The sequence below is a fragment of the Trichomonas vaginalis genome, chromosome V, assembly GCF_026262505.1.
Source record: "Trichomonas vaginalis G3 chromosome V, whole genome shotgun sequence".
Lineage (NCBI taxonomy): Eukaryota > Parabasalia > Trichomonadida > Trichomonadidae > Trichomonas > Trichomonas vaginalis.
The window spans coordinates 1590781-1605457 of NC_067207.1; the positions used below are offsets into that span (position 1 = coordinate 1590781).

Consider the following 14677-nt stretch of genomic DNA (forward strand, 5'->3'; position numbering starts at 1 on the left):
TAATGAAGTCAGCGAGTGCTTTTTTGTTTGTCGCGTAATGTTTTGCAACATCTATATTAGCTTCTGTAAGAAGTTGTTTTATTTCCGAGTGTTCTAACTTAGACAACTTCCGATACATCTTTAGTAGGAAATAAAAAAATATTTTTTCGAAAAAATAAACTTAGAAAAATTATTTCTTTATATATTTGCCATTCCGAACTTCGAAAAGATGTTTTATACCAGCATAGAATTTTTCTCTAGAGCTTGGTCTTATATCGTTTTCATGACAATATTTTCTATATTCTTCATATAAAGCCTTTTTTCCATACATTTTATAAGGACAATCTAACCAGAATAGCGCATATCCATTTTCGTTATCTAGGTCTCTATATGTTTGTGGAATTTCGCTTTCTTCTGTTTGTAGAATTTCGCCTTCACTATTTAGTTCTATGTATATATATTGTGGAATTTCGCTTTCTCTATTTAGTTCTATGTCTATATATTGTGGCTTAAAAGGATGTGGGCAAGAAGGGTCTGGCGCTATGTAAAAAGTTAATTTTTCTGTCATCTTTTCTATCGGATAAAAAATATTTTTTGAAAAAATTAGATTAGATTTTTTTAAGTTATTTTTCAAAATAATTTAATATTTTTATTTTAATGAAACACATGCAAGATTGCAAGTTCTTTTCATACAATGCTCTCGCTACTGCCATCAAGAATGAGTTCAATGGTTCTGCAAACGTTAATGTTATCTTTAACAAGAAGTTTGTGAAAGAATCTAAGTTTGGTCAGTATGTCAGACCATTAGCTATCGTCATTGACCGCAAACGTTATACTTCACAAGAGTTAGCAGTAGTTTTGAAACAAAAGAGTTTCTTCGTGAATGTCAAATATACTCATTATACTGTTATAAAGAACTCTAATATTGACTTCTTCAGTATTGCTTTAAATCTTTCCGAACAGAAAGAATATAAGAAGGGTGAAACATCTGTGAAATATTATCCTTCATCTCTGAAGACAATAACGAACAAAGATGTTATACAGAAATTCTTACCAAAGGTTGAAGAAGCTTCTATTGACATTGACGAAGGAAGTGAAATGGTTGAAGAAATAGACCCTGAAGCTATTTAACCAAAAATATATTTTTGGTGAAGAGGTGAGATTTCACCTGTTTTTTCACCTCATTCTCTCTTCGTTAATGTTGTCGTGACTTCTTCGTTAATGTTGTCGTGACTTCATTCTTCCTCTTTGAAGTTATCGAAATATTCTGTTATTTTTTCCTTCAGTAATGGTAAGTCTTCTTTGAATGTAAGTATTGTGCAACCTTTGATGTCATAGTGTGTTTGAGGAAGAGTATTTTTGACAATTTCTTTTATTTGCTCATTCGGTGTCATTGAAATCGGTAAGTTTTCACGATAGAACCAGTTTCTGTCAGATTTATATATTTTAGCAAGGTCGTAAAAGCTTTTGTTGTTTCTTCTGACTAAATGCAACATAACCATATCTTTATCTTCTTCTTTCTCCAACTCTTCAGTATAAATCATATACTTATAGTTCTTTTCCTTTCCTTTTGGTACTGAACGCGGTATTCTTTTCTGTATGCTTTTGTCTTTGGATTCAATGACTTCATCTTTTGCTTGAAGTTTCTTTTCCATCTCTCCACGTTCTGCTTTATATAGTTCATCTAACATCATGAAAATATAACAAGCATAACGAGGTGAAGCCCACATTGCTACAGCGTTTACTAAAAGTCTATGAATATAATAACCTTTCAAACCAGGAGCCAAATTCTTGCGATTTTCATACGGAATCTCTTCCCCCGGTTTTTCGAGGGTAGCAAACATATGAGGAAATTCTTCTAAAAGTTCTTTTGTCTGTTGGTTTTCAAACCAATGATATGCTTGCTTTGTAGAACGAAGAGCATTCATTATACTTTGCATTTGGTACATGTCATCTTTGACTGAACGAATGAGACGTAACTGTTTGTTATACTGTATGTATTCGTATTCTTCATTTATGGCTTCATGAACGATAGCAGTTGTTGTGTTCTCTAATGTTGACATATCTGTCTTTACATACAAAATAAAAAAATAAATAAAAATAAAACTAACTTTATTTTTCTGTGTTAAAGAAATGTTAAAAATTCATGGTTACATATGTGAAAAGAAGTCACGAACAAATGAAGGTCATAAGATTCAGCACATAATTCTGAATTGAATGGTGTGTCATACATGTCAAACCGTCAAGAATTGAAGGAGATACGAGGCTATAAAGATTTTGGATATTTTCTGACACACACCCCGAAGGAAAAGTGACAAAACACGACGATAGAAAAAAAGTGACAAAATGAGAGAAAGTTGTTCCCCGACCAAAATGCAATCATGTTGAAAAAGTGACATTTGTAAAGTTAGACGATAGGATTTCCTGAAAAAGTGCAAGTCTTGTTCTGAATCAGGACAAGATTTGTCTTGAAAAAATACAAGATTTGTCTTGAAAAAATACAAGACTTGTTCTGAAAAAATACAAGACTTGTTCTGAAAAAATACAAGACTTGTCTTGAATCAGGACAATTGTTCTCAAATTTGAGAACTTTACAAGAAAAACTGACTAAAAAGTGCAAGTCTTGTTCTGAATCAGGACAAGATTTGTCTTGAAAAAATACAAGACTTGTTCTGAAAAAATACAAGACTTGTTCTGAAAAAATACAAGACTTGTCTTGAATCAGGACAAAACTTTACAAAATGTAAACTTTACATAACCGTTTCTATCGTACATGATATTTAGTTGACATTGTAAACTATCTTCATGTAAAGTATGGCGGTTTGAAACCATCGGGAACCTTCACTTTTTTGACGAACTTTCCGCAGCAATTTTTAAAATTTGTGAAAACTCAACGGTTTGACACGTGCCATATGTCATTTTACTCAGAATTTTGTGCTGAATTCAGCAAAAATAATGTTTATGTTAACATGTTAGATCTAACACGTTTTCTAACCTCTTTTCTAACATAACTATTTACAAGCGTTTTACATGGTATATGTTGCGATGGTTCATGACTTTAAACAGTTTTGTAGCTTCTATTTCTTCTTTTAGTACATCGAATGTTTTAACTATGCCGAAGGTTTCTTTATACTTCTTCTTGACGTCAGATAATAGGAAATCGTCAGCAGTTGGATAGTTTTTGTTCAGAAATTCTAACATGTCCATTTTATCTTCTGCTGGCTTTTCTGCTTCTTTCTTTAAGTCTGCATAGTCGTTTCTCATTCTTTCTATCTCTTTGTTGGAGTAGTTATATTTCCTAATTGCTGCCTTACATTTTGAACATTGCGGGTTCATTTTTGCGTTATACATTGAAATAAAACCAGCTAAAACAACTAAAGCGTCAATTGCTCTCTTCATCTCAAACATAGCGGGTCTTATTTGTTTGTTCTATACTTTGCCTCTTCTATCTTTATCTCTTATTTCCCAAACACATTCAGCAACTAACGAAACAAAGTTGTCGTAGGTCTTAAATTCTTCAGATTTATATATGTCAGAAACATTCTTATATACCATATCGCAATCTTTGTCCAGAACCTTATGGTTGCAATGAAAACCAAGGAATTCATAATTTACCTTTCGTATGAATTTCTTAATTTCTACTGAGTCAGTTGGTTTCACTTCAATTTCGTCGAATTCAGGAATAGTGAGTTTTTGTTGTTGGATTTCAGGTAGTTTAGGCAAATGGTCAATAATGTCCTGCATTTCATAAAGATATTCTTCATTTGTTTCATCGTTCGCACTACAGTCTAAATTACTTGTTAAAAGTTCTTGCTTTATCTTCTGGATTTCTGTTTCAAAAGTATATGAAGAAGGAATGAAGCTTTTCATTTCTACTAACATAGATGTTGGATTCATGACTAACGAGTTTGGTGCTGTTGTTTGAATTGTTGTTGTGCCGATTGTTGAAATCATATCTTTACATACAAAATAAAAATTTTTCTTAGAAAAAAATTAGCGTTATTTTTCTTTCATAAGGAAATGTCAAAAATTCATGATTTTCGAGAGTTTTAGACCATGTTAGAAAAGTGGTTAGAAAACGTGTTAGATCTAACATTCTAACATAAACATTATTTTTTTGGTCGTTTATGACAAAAATAAATGGTTCATTTACTCACAATATTTTTGTACAAAACGACCCCAAACTTTTAACTTCTTTTCTGCAGCTTCTAATGCTATCTTAGCGAGTTCATATTCTCTAAATTCTCTCTTTAAATCTTCTTGTTCCCATTGGTCTAGTTCGTATGGAGAATCTCTATAATCATAACATATCTCACGTTCATGTTCTAATTGTTTTTCATGCCTTTTTCTAACTTCTTGTTCGAACAAAGGTTTAGCATTCTCTACTGTATCTTCGAGTTCTTCTTCATCTAATTTCTCATGAACTTTCTTGTCTATGGAGTCCATAATTTTTCCAACTGCTATGCAATATTTTGGAGAAGCCCACATTGCTATATAGTTTATAAGTCTTGGGTCTACATACGTTCCTCTAACCTGTTTGATTTCATCAGGAATTCCTGCATGAATTTTGTATAAAAAGCAACCGTCTGTATTCCGACGGTTGCTATATTCTTCACAAAACGCCTTATAATACTCTTCCCAGGACTTATTTTCCAACAACTTTCATGAGATAAATAAGAAATAACTTTCATTTTTCATTAGATAACTGTTATTTTTGACGAAGTGAAGATTTGCACTTCGTCAAAAAATCCCTGAAATCAAGAATTAATCCCGTCAAATACAAAAAATGAGGGTAGAAATGAGGTTAGATCTAACCATCTACCCTAAACATTATTTTTGGTCATGGACTTCGTCCTCGCCGCTTTGCGTCTTTATGTTAAAATAAATGGTACCATTAATGATATAGGGTGTCCAAAGGTGCGTTTAGCACAGCGCTCTATATGAGACTATTAAAGGAGATATATGCTGATTATAAATATATAATAAAAAATATGAATATATGTATATGATGAGTATGTTGTATTTTGGCGCCATGCCGGGATATAAAATGAATTTTGAGACAAGAGGCGGTTTCGCGGGAAATTTTGGCGGGATTTTTTTCATTTTTTTAATGAATCATAAAGAAAACATCCTCGCTCTTGCAAAAAAATGCAAAGACTGTAAAAAAATCTACGATACATTGGTAAAATGCTTCGGTATGGATGCTCCTAGCTATTCCACTGTAACGTATCATGTTAGGATGTATCACTTCATGAACAAAAAGGCGCCCATCATAAAAATTGACAAAAAATCGCCGGATCAAAGAAAAATCAAAGCAATTCTTCAAGCGCTAGATGAAGACCCAAGAGCATCACTCAGAAGGATAGAGGAGATGACAAAGATACCACGTACAACAGTCAGTTATTATCTGCACAATTATTTGAACTACAAACTAGCGTATACACGTTGGGTTCCGCACAACCTTAATTCAGTTCAAAAAAAATCTAGAGTCCAATCTTCGAAAGAGCTCCTCTCTATATTGGGTGTGTATCAATCCAAGAAGTTTCGCTTTTTAGTAACAGGGGACGAGTCTTGGTTCAATATGCAACAGAAGCCAAAATCATGTGGATCCCGAAGGATGAAAATCCTCAAACATTCCCGAAGAAAAAAATTGACACACCAATGATGATGTTGTCGGTTTTTTGGGGCGTGAATGGCATCATCGCAATTGATATTCTTCAAAAACCTAATACGATGAATGCTCAGTATCTAATTGACAATGTTCTTACTCAAATTATCAATTCTGATGAGTTTGAGAAATCCAAACAACAAAAACAAAAGTTTGCAATTCATTTTGATAATTCAAGAGTTCACAAAAGTCATAAGGTAATGAATTACTTGGTGGAAAACAATGTCAAAGTTGTTACAAACCCAATTTATTCACCTGATATTGCACCCTCTGACTTTTATTTATTCGGCACGCTAAAAAAGAGAGCTGAAGGACGCGAATTCGCGAGTCCAGATGATCTTGAAAATTTTGTAAGAGAGCAATTTGAGCAATTTTCTCATGATGATTTAAAGCGTGCCTTTCAAGCCTGGATCGATCGCTGCGAACGCGTGATTGAATCCAATGGTGATTATATTTAAATAAACTTTATATATATGTAACTTGTTTATTTCTATTCGCAGTATTCAGGTTTGTGCTAAACACACCTTTGGACACCCTATATCATGACTGTTCTCGTTCATGTCTGATTTACATCTAATGAAAAGGTTTAGAAGAATTTTCTTATTCTTTCTGGCATATTTTTGTCTTTCCAGTACTCCCGCTCTAATGGACCCAGATGTGTTGGCTTCGACTCTCTCAAGTTCTTAGATGGTATAACATCTTCAACGCCTCCTTCATATCTTACTTTATAAGTGTCATCGTTTATGTTGTAGTCAAGTATTTCAATAACCACTCCTCGCTTTGCTTCGTCAATGGTTTCAGCAAGTTTGCCATTACTACTTTCGACTAATTTATGTCGAGGGTAAAACGCAATAGAGTCGTCGGCAGCTTTTATAAGATATCCATTACCTTGCGTAGAGTCTACGATATAATAATTTCGACTTAACCTTAAACGTTTCTTTGTCAACGGTTTGTCGTCAAGAACTACACGAACTTTTGTACCAGGAATGAGGGTAAATTGTGTTGAATTTCTGATATTTTGTGTTTGGCTTCGTTTCTTTTGTATATACTTTTCTTCTTGTTGTTGTGTCATTGAATTTGGTGTATGTCCTGTTGTAGAATGTGTTGAGGAATTGTAAACTTCGATGAAATGTTTCATTGTTTCTTCGGTAAAGTCTCGCTCTTGGTTTAAATCTCTGAGCGTTCTTATGAAGCGGTTAATGATGCCGAGTATGTTATGGTTATGGTCTTCAGTAGTGTAGTGAGTTATGTTATGCTTAATGAGAAAATCTGTGATTTCATTACTGAGATATGCACTGTCTTGGTCTGATGTTAAAGTACTTGGGCTATGTTCTGCTACAAACTTTTGTAAAACTCTTAACACTTCACGAGTTCCTTTATTTTTCATTGGATATGCATATGCTTTACGAGTGTTAACATTAATGAAGATGAGGAATGGTTTATGTCCTCCTTTTCTGCTTTGAATGAGAGTGTCAAATTGGTATGCGTCAGGAGCGTTGGAGTAAATTGGTAAAAAGTAGTCGTAAGGGTTTATTTGTGTTTGATGTACAACATTTTTGTCAAAGAACCTTTTCACTTCAGCTCTGTTAGTAAATCCCCAACTCTTTGCAGCTTCATTGAATTTCTTAAATGACCTCCATGGATGTTGTTCGAATACTTCTTTCAAGCTCATTTATGTAAAGTTAAAGATTTTATTCAAGACGGTAAGCCCGCAAAGCAGGCTCAAGCGCGTTCATTGAACGCGGTACCATGCAAATACAGTCACAAATGGTGGCATGTAATCTGCACCCGAGCCTGTTGGATTTGTTGTGAAAGTATGTGAATGATTTCCTCCTGGTTCAGTTGGTCGAAAAGTCTTTTTTGCTGAATTGTTATAAGATGGAGATAAAACATCATTGCCAGCTTCATACTCTGAGTTGTATAATGGATGGTCTCTTAATGAGTGGCTATGGTTGCCAGAAAAGTTTGTAGTTCCTGTATGAGTGTGCGGTGGAAGGTTTGCTTCAGTAATTTTCTTCGAACCTCCTGTTTGCTTTGAAGAGTTAGCACAGTATAAGAATTTGTCTACAATCTGCTGCCATGTACCAAAACCTAAAACTGTTGCTGGATTTGTTGAGTTCATTGACGTATAAATAGAGCCTATAGGATATAATGTTTCAAGAATCTGAGTCTTTAATGTTTGAAGCTCTGTTTTGTCTGCTTTCTTGTCTAGCATTGCGGGTAGTTCATATGCTTCAAAGTTTCTGGCATGATCTTCGATATTCCTGCAACTCTTATCTAAATTGTTAAGAGTATCTTTTACGCTTGTACTCGGATTCTCTAAAGGTGCACTTGAACCCAAATCATAGTTCAATATTATGTCGTCTGCTCTAACAGTAGTGAAGGATTTATGTGTATGATTTTTGTCGGCTTTACTGTCTAACATTGATGGTAGTTCATATGCTTCAAAGTTTCTGGCATGATCTTCGATATTCCTGCAACTCTTATCTAAATTGTTAAGAGTATCTTTTACGCTTGTACTCGGATTCTCTAAAGGTGCACTTGAACCCAAATCATAGTTCAATATTATGTCGTCTGCTCTAACAGTAGTGAAGGATTTATGTGTATGATTTTTGTCGGCTTTACTATTTAATGTAGCTTGAAGTTCATTTATATCGGAGATATTGTGTTTATGAGATTTCAAAACTTTGTTCGTTGCGTCAAGTTCATCTTTGTCGGCTCTACTTTTAATAGCATCTTCAAAAGTTATTTTTGCCTTAACTCTCAAAGTAAATCTTGGTTCAACTAATACACCGTTAACATTGAAAGTAGAGGCATAAATTTCATCGTTATAACTAAATGCTTCTAGCGCTTTACCTGTGTCATAATGTACAGTACAGCTTATGTCATAACCTTTAGCACGAATGTATTTATATCTTCTTTCATTAACATCTTCCGTCTTCACTTTTTCATCCTGTGTTAAATATCCATGGTAGTCCGTTATAATCTGTTCATCTGAAGTTATATAATGAACATGGTTTTTATCTGCTTTACTATTTAATGTAGCTTGAAGTTCATTTATATCGGAGATATTGTGTTTATGTTCTTTATCTGCTTTTTCGGCTAATTTCTCTTCTATCTCATTTATTTCAAGTTCATGCCTACCACCACCTCCCGAAGAAGTATTTTTCTTCAGCTCTTGAAGAACGTCCACTTCGCCATCTTTGGTGTCAATAATGAGACTTTGAGTTAAAACCTTTCCTGTCTTAATGGATGTTTGTAAAACTTCTTCTTCACCGTGTTCGGGGTCATGGTCGTCATCATATCTTGTGAAATCAGAGATGTTGTCATACATTAAGCATATCTGTCTCAAAAGTTCTGCTATTTGAAACTGGAACGAAAGATATACAGAACTTTCATCATCTCCTAAAGTCAAGTCTGCTTTCTTAAGTATTTCTTGAATGTATGCAATGAGAACAGAGTACCTTGGAAAATATTCGAACAATATTTCATTAGCTGTTGGTTTTGGTGGTTCTTCTGGAGTTTCTGCATCTCTTGACTTCAATGCTCTTGCTCTCAAAGACCTAAATGTTAGAGCACCGGGTTTTACAAAGGACTTTATAAATGCTTTAATAGTTCCTGGTAAGTTATTGTTAGCATTAAGTAAGTTCCTTATGCTTCCATCATGTACGTCCATAGCACTATGTAAAAAATCTATACTTTTCTTGTAGTCAGCAATAGACTGACTGTGATTTTTTAAAGATTTGTCAATACATTTAAGCCAATCTTCATGCATGTCTGATACTGAGCCAAGAATATCATTTGCTTCCTTTAGTGTATTTTGTGCTTCTCGTAAAGTATCCAATCCCGTACGTGCATTGTTTGCTATACGTCTTACAGTATCTATTTGACTCCTTGTTTCTTGCATCCAACCAGATAAAGTTTTAATAGTATCCGAACCATTTGAAATGAAGTTCAAAGCATTTTTAACGTCATCTAAAGCTTCTTCACCAAGTACTGCCCATATCTTTCCGATTTGGTATTGAAGAACTCCATATGAAGCAGCTGTTAAACCAGTATTTATAAGGTCCCATATCCATGATTTAGCAGTTTTTCCATCCTTTCCATCCTTTCCATCCAAACCGTTTTCGCCTTGAGGTCCTTGTATTCCTTGTATTCCTTGTATTCCTTGTATTCCTTGTGGTCCGGTGTCACCCTTCTCTCCTTTCAGTTCATCTTTATGTTCGTTATAATATTCTAATGTCATAAGGTGTACATCATTACTGCTACCAGCAACGCCGAGAATTTGTTTCTCATTCATGACTAAATTCTTTAGGCATTTAATGTTGTCGTCAAATCGAAAGCTCTTTAACAATTCAATGAGAACATTCAGTACTTTCACTAATGAGGCATCTACTGTAGAATTTATATATTGCACCGTTCCATCATTTATGATGGGAACCTTGCTTGTTGTAATGAATGGGTCATAAGTGTTAAAAGTATCGAAATCAATGACTTTTTTAGTTTTTCCATCGTCAATGACTAAATCATTGCCTTCAATGGTTAAAGTTGAGTTTTCGTTTACTAGTTCATGTGCTCTTCTTGCTTCATTTGTTTCATACGCATATGCAGCAATAGTCATATTTTAATGAGAATAAAATGTTGTTCTATTTGCAAAGTACAGACCCAAACGAATACGGGACAGTAAAGCTACAAACAAACTTAGGTCTACAGAATGAGGCGCTTGCTTTCAGAGTTGTTGACTTTAATACTATTGCTTCATTCGTTATAACTGACGAAACAGATTTCATGGAGTTTGAAATAGATGGAAAGAAGCACGAAATAAGATTTCACAATAATGTAGAATATAAGATGGAAACATTAGCTGGAGTGTTAAATGCGCTCATAAATACTACAATAAACAAGGAGAACGAAGAAAACTTAATGAATGTTAAACTTATTGCAGGAGTTTTGAAGTTCAGTTATGTGAAGGAGTTTAAGATACCAAGAATGAGTCATAGAGTACAACTTCTTTTGGGTGCATACCATATGACATTTCCTTTGAAAAGTGTTGACAAAACGATTGAGATGAAATCTGTTCCATACGTATGTTATGGTAATTGTTTGTACATTGAGTCTAAAATAGCTAATGTCACAGGCATTTCAGGAGTTAATAGTAAAGGTTCAGTAGAATATAAATCCTTCTGTTATGCAGTCAATTCAATGTTCATTCCAAACGTTCCTGTCATAGCAACTCATTTAGGTAAATGGGTTCGCATTAGTCCTCATAATTTGAAAGACATGCAATTCAGACTTGTTGACTTTCAAGGAGAGCCTGTAGAACTGAAGGCACCAGTGCGAATGACTGTTGAAGTTGACTTTTTAGAAAATATTAAATGCAACAGCTTACAAGAGAACTCAGAGCTAAAAATATAAAGTATGAATGTTATGTATTAGGTCATGAACTTTGGTTGTTGCTGTTTGATGAAACAAATGAATTAGTTATGTCAGTCAAGAGAACAGAAAAATATTGTGTTAGTGAAAACTGCACAAGTCAATAAGATTAGGTTTGCATTATGAAGATGAGTTCGATACTGTTGAAGAAGTTTTGGATAGATATTACAAATTGCTTTAATTTACTAAAAATATTTCAAGCAAATTTTATATTCTGTTGAAAGTTTTGTATACTCGTTCGAATATTTATACTTAAACTCAACTCCTGTAGTTCCTGGTGTTTCAATGATGCGGATGTTACCTATTTTCATGAATGGTGGCGTTTGACCACAGCATTCGATTTCAGGGTCGAGATAGTCAATGACACATTGTTTCCCTGTTATTCGTGATATAACATTTTCAAGGTCCTCCTTTGTTAGAATTATTTGGTTCTTGCTTATAAGATTTACCAAAAGCTTCTTATCGTCTTTGAGTAAAATTGTTTGGTATAACTGAAGAAGGTAATGGTCTACGTTATCTGAAGGATTTGTTTGAACATTTGTGTAAGGGTTGTCGTTGGCTTCTCTTGAAAGAATTGGTCCAGTGGTGGATACTCTAACTTAACATCTGATGTAGCGTTAGCGTTTGAAGCTGTGTTTAAATTCACGGCGCCATGCGCCAAGACCGAAGGTCCCGACTTAAGATCTGGTTCTTTTTCTTTCAAACACTCTGAACTATAGTTCTTTATGACAATATTGTTTGTCGTTCGTGAGTCAACATTTGATGTTGGTTCAATTGGAACATTAACGGCACCAGCTAAGATGGATTTGCTTCTCATTTCATATAGAATAAAAACCTTTTATATGTATGAAATGAACAATATACTCGACAAGGGTTTGAATGTAAAGCTAACGAATGAAAATATTGTTGAATTCACTGAGACAGGAGCTGTGTATAAAGATGTAGAACTACTGAACAAAAGAGCTAAGGGAAGAAGCAGGAACATGAACAAAGGGTGGAAGCCTATAAAAATTTATGTCAATGATGGCTCAGGAGGTTCAAACATAAAGTATGCAGAAAGTTATAGAGTTTATGCTCTCAAAGGTGAAAAGCCTTCATTTAAGAACAGCTATTCTAACGCATATCCTCAAAAGCTAACGGATGGGGAAGTGGATGATATGAATGACAGCAAAAATATTAACAGAAATGACGACAGAGATGCATGGAATTTGTTTACCATCAGTCAATTAAGCATAAGATTTAAAACAATGTTGGTCGTTCCCATGGAATATTTTTGACTTTAATGGTATTAGTCATGATATGAATCTCAAGGTATGAACGAGGAGAGATGAGAGACTTATATGCTTCCCAAATTTCTTCAAAAGGTAATGTTATACCTGACTGTTTCCAAATGAGTTCAATATCATAGCGTGAGAAACCTTGAAAGATAACGAAGTCAGTTATGAGACGTTTTATGTTTAAAGCAAGGAAACGCCATGTTTGCATAAGTATTGCTACAGTTAAATGGTAATGTCTGACTTTAGTTATGATGTTAGCTAATGGTGAGTCAGGCTTTGACACTAAACCTTTTCCGGCGAAGTCGTCACAAACGAGCAGAGTGTTTGAAGGATACTTTTTAAGGGGTATTTTGAAAGTTTTGATAGAATGTAGTTTGTCAGTCGTTTCATATCGTAAACTCCTGAGTATTGACGTAAGTGGTGTTTGTCAATAATTCTTTCCATCTCTTCTGAAGTCTTTTGCATTCCTGACTGTATAAACTCTACAATAGCATAATATTTCTCTTACGTCGAATGTAACGTTGAAGAAATTCAATGAGTTCGCTATCTGGAACTTTAACGACAGATGCTTGAACTTTACTCATGAATGTTTTCGCTGTTGAATCCATAGAGTCTGAAGTTGCTGATATAATGATTTGGTCATAGTAAGAGTCGTTTCCTAAACGCTCTGTTATGAGTATATGACGAATGAGGTTAAATGTCTTACCTGAACCCATCTTTCCACAATAGAAATACACACCATTTGAACAGAATTCATAATCTTTGCTGAAAGGAAGAATGAGAGAAGAGTTAAGTTTGTCTGTAGTTTCATTCATGTCTTCATCTACGTCATGTATTAAATGCTTCATTTTATCTCCATTAAAAATGCAAGTCAGAAATTTTCAGAACATAGCACCGAGTCTAACTGATAAGAGTATAAAGATATACTATGAACACGTTATGATGAAACCAACCAAAATTCAAGAAAGTCAGTATACTTATGAATATCCAAGACACTGGGTAGAGTATGTAGGAGGTGAGAAAGCTATTGAAATAAGACAAGTTAGAAGTATTCCAGCAGGAAGGACAATATTATTGAAGAACTTTAATGTTTTGAGATATAATGATGAAACAAAGAAGCAAGATAGTTTCCCTGTTGCTGTGTATGTGAACTTAGATACAGGAGATGACATGAAAGTTTTTAACACAAAGCTTCAAACGGTATGAAGAACAACTTATAGCAGAAGGACACCCATTACCTTCAGAAGTTACCATAGCATATAATTTTGAAACAAATGCAATAGATTTTAAAATTGTCTCTGCAAAGAAGTCAGGTTTTACATTTAATGAAGCAGATGTATATTCGAATGAAAACTTCAAAGCTATTGCATGGTTAGATAATGACGATTGCTTTAAGAAAATCTTTAAATTCAGTGACTCAAAGATGTCAATAGATGACCTTCGTGGAATGTTACCATCGACGTTTACAGTAGAAGGCTCAGCAGGATTGCTTACAAGATTGTCAATTGGTGGCGTTTGGTCTCGTGAGAACATTGTTATAAAATCCAGTATAAGTGAATTTGCTGAAGAATCAATATTATGTCTTTCAAACTACATGTATTCGCCGCCGAAGCATTATAGTATAACAAACTTTGTCAGTAAGTTTAACATAAGACTTGTCGAACCTTCTTCAATGAAAGATGTTGTGCTACCAAAAGACGGAAAGGATGGACTCATTATTGAGATGATTTTAATAGCATATTAAATGAGCTTGTTCTTGAAAGTCATTCATGATGAAATAACTGTTGTAGAAGATGTTAGCAATTGTTCAGACATTTTGAAGCGAATAGATGAGATAAGAAAGAAGTTAGATAGACCGCAAAGCGGTGAGGGTGAAGCCCGTGAGAATGTTTATGTTTCATTGACTTTCTCCAGTAACGAGAACTTTTATGAGATAATATTGAAGAGAGATGATTTTAATATGGTGTAAATGGTAGCTTGGGCAGCTTTAGGCGCAATGGGAACAAAAGCATTAGCATTTGGAGCAAAAGCACTTGGAGCTTATGACGCAGTAAATAAAATGAGTGGAGGAAGGGTTTCGAAGACATTAGATGCAAATAAAGGGAAGATTGGAGGCTGGGTTGCAAAGAAGTTAAGATTAAATAAAATAGGGCTCATAAATAAAGCATCCAATTTGGTTGCGACTGAGTCAGAAAATGCTTTAGGAAAGGACGATGAGTTTGCAAAACATGCAAAAGACTTTAATGACCAGATGAAAGGTGAAACAATGCATTTAAATAGATTCGATGGAACTAAAGAAAATGTTTCTTCTCCACCAGTA

At 34.3% G+C, this 14677-nt stretch overlaps 10 protein-coding genes and 4 pseudogenes across 14 annotated transcripts, besides 4 other annotated features; 4 read left to right on the forward strand and 10 right to left on the reverse strand.

Annotated features, from left to right (window-relative positions):
- Window positions 1-14677: part of a mobile genetic element that runs on past both edges of the window.
- On the forward strand, window positions 895-1110 carry TVAGG3_0261740 (uncharacterized protein; the record flags this gene model as incomplete). Its single annotated transcript, XM_051228348.1, has 1 exon — window positions 895-1110. A coding segment is annotated over one exon (216 nt), but the record flags the coding sequence as incomplete, so codon positions are not given.
- TVAGG3_0261750 (organellar and viral DNA polymerase type B) lies at window positions 3044-3378 on the reverse strand (the record flags this gene model as incomplete). Its single annotated transcript, XM_001285281.2, has 1 exon — window positions 3044-3378. A coding segment is annotated over one exon (335 nt), but the record flags the coding sequence as incomplete, so codon positions are not given.
- On the reverse strand, window positions 3409-3933 carry TVAGG3_0261760 (organellar and viral DNA polymerase type B; the record flags this gene model as incomplete). Its single annotated transcript, XM_051228349.1, has 1 exon — window positions 3409-3933. One exon carries the CDS (start codon window positions 3931-3933, stop codon window positions 3409-3411), a length of 525 nt encoding a protein of 174 aa, XP_051098079.1.
- TVAGG3_0261770 (uncharacterized protein) lies at window positions 4129-4425 on the reverse strand (the record flags this gene model as incomplete). Its single annotated transcript, XM_051228350.1, has 1 exon — window positions 4129-4425. One exon carries the CDS (start codon window positions 4423-4425, stop codon window positions 4129-4131), a length of 297 nt encoding a protein of 98 aa, XP_051098080.1.
- Window positions 4883-4910: a terminal%2Cinverted (terminal inverted repeat of Mariner transposon ID:TVAGG3_0261780).
- Window positions 4883-6185: a mobile genetic element.
- On the forward strand, window positions 4979-6105 carry TVAGG3_0261790 (annotated as a pseudogene). The gene has a single exon. A coding segment is annotated over exon 1 (1127 nt).
- Window positions 6158-6185: a terminal%2Cinverted (terminal inverted repeat of Mariner transposon ID:TVAGG3_0261780).
- Window positions 6237-6679, reverse strand: TVAGG3_0261800 (annotated as a pseudogene). Its single transcript has one exon. A coding segment is annotated over exon 1 (443 nt).
- TVAGG3_0261810 (keratin-associated protein family) lies at window positions 7491-8273 on the reverse strand (the record flags this gene model as incomplete). Its single annotated transcript, XM_051228351.1, has 1 exon — window positions 7491-8273. A coding segment is annotated over one exon (783 nt), but the record flags the coding sequence as incomplete, so codon positions are not given.
- TVAGG3_0261820 (organellar and viral DNA polymerase type B) lies at window positions 8551-9554 on the reverse strand (the record flags this gene model as incomplete). Its single annotated transcript, XM_051228352.1, has 1 exon — window positions 8551-9554. A coding segment is annotated over one exon (1004 nt), but the record flags the coding sequence as incomplete, so codon positions are not given.
- Window positions 9835-10268, reverse strand: TVAGG3_0261830 (organellar and viral DNA polymerase type B; the record flags this gene model as incomplete). The annotated part of the gene is made up of 1 exon (XM_051228353.1): window positions 9835-10268. A coding segment is annotated over one exon (434 nt), but the record flags the coding sequence as incomplete, so codon positions are not given.
- TVAGG3_0261840 (uncharacterized protein) lies at window positions 10286-11062 on the forward strand (the record flags this gene model as incomplete). The annotated part of the gene is made up of 1 exon (XM_051228354.1): window positions 10286-11062. The coding sequence occupies one exon, from the start codon at window positions 10286-10288 to the stop codon at window positions 11060-11062; it is 777 nt and encodes a 258-aa protein (XP_051098084.1).
- Window positions 11258-11897, reverse strand: TVAGG3_0261850 (annotated as a pseudogene). The gene has a single exon. A coding segment is annotated over exon 1 (640 nt).
- Window positions 12320-13172, reverse strand: TVAGG3_0261860 (annotated as a pseudogene). The gene has a single exon. A coding segment is annotated over exon 1 (853 nt).
- On the reverse strand, window positions 13335-13529 carry TVAGG3_0261870 (uncharacterized protein; the record flags this gene model as incomplete). The annotated part of the gene is made up of 1 exon (XM_051228355.1): window positions 13335-13529. One exon carries the CDS (start codon window positions 13527-13529, stop codon window positions 13335-13337), a length of 195 nt encoding a protein of 64 aa, XP_051098085.1.
- On the forward strand, window positions 14327-14659 carry TVAGG3_0261880 (protein of unknown function, DUF4107 family; the record flags this gene model as incomplete). Its single annotated transcript, XM_051228356.1, has 1 exon — window positions 14327-14659. A coding segment is annotated over one exon (333 nt), but the record flags the coding sequence as incomplete, so codon positions are not given.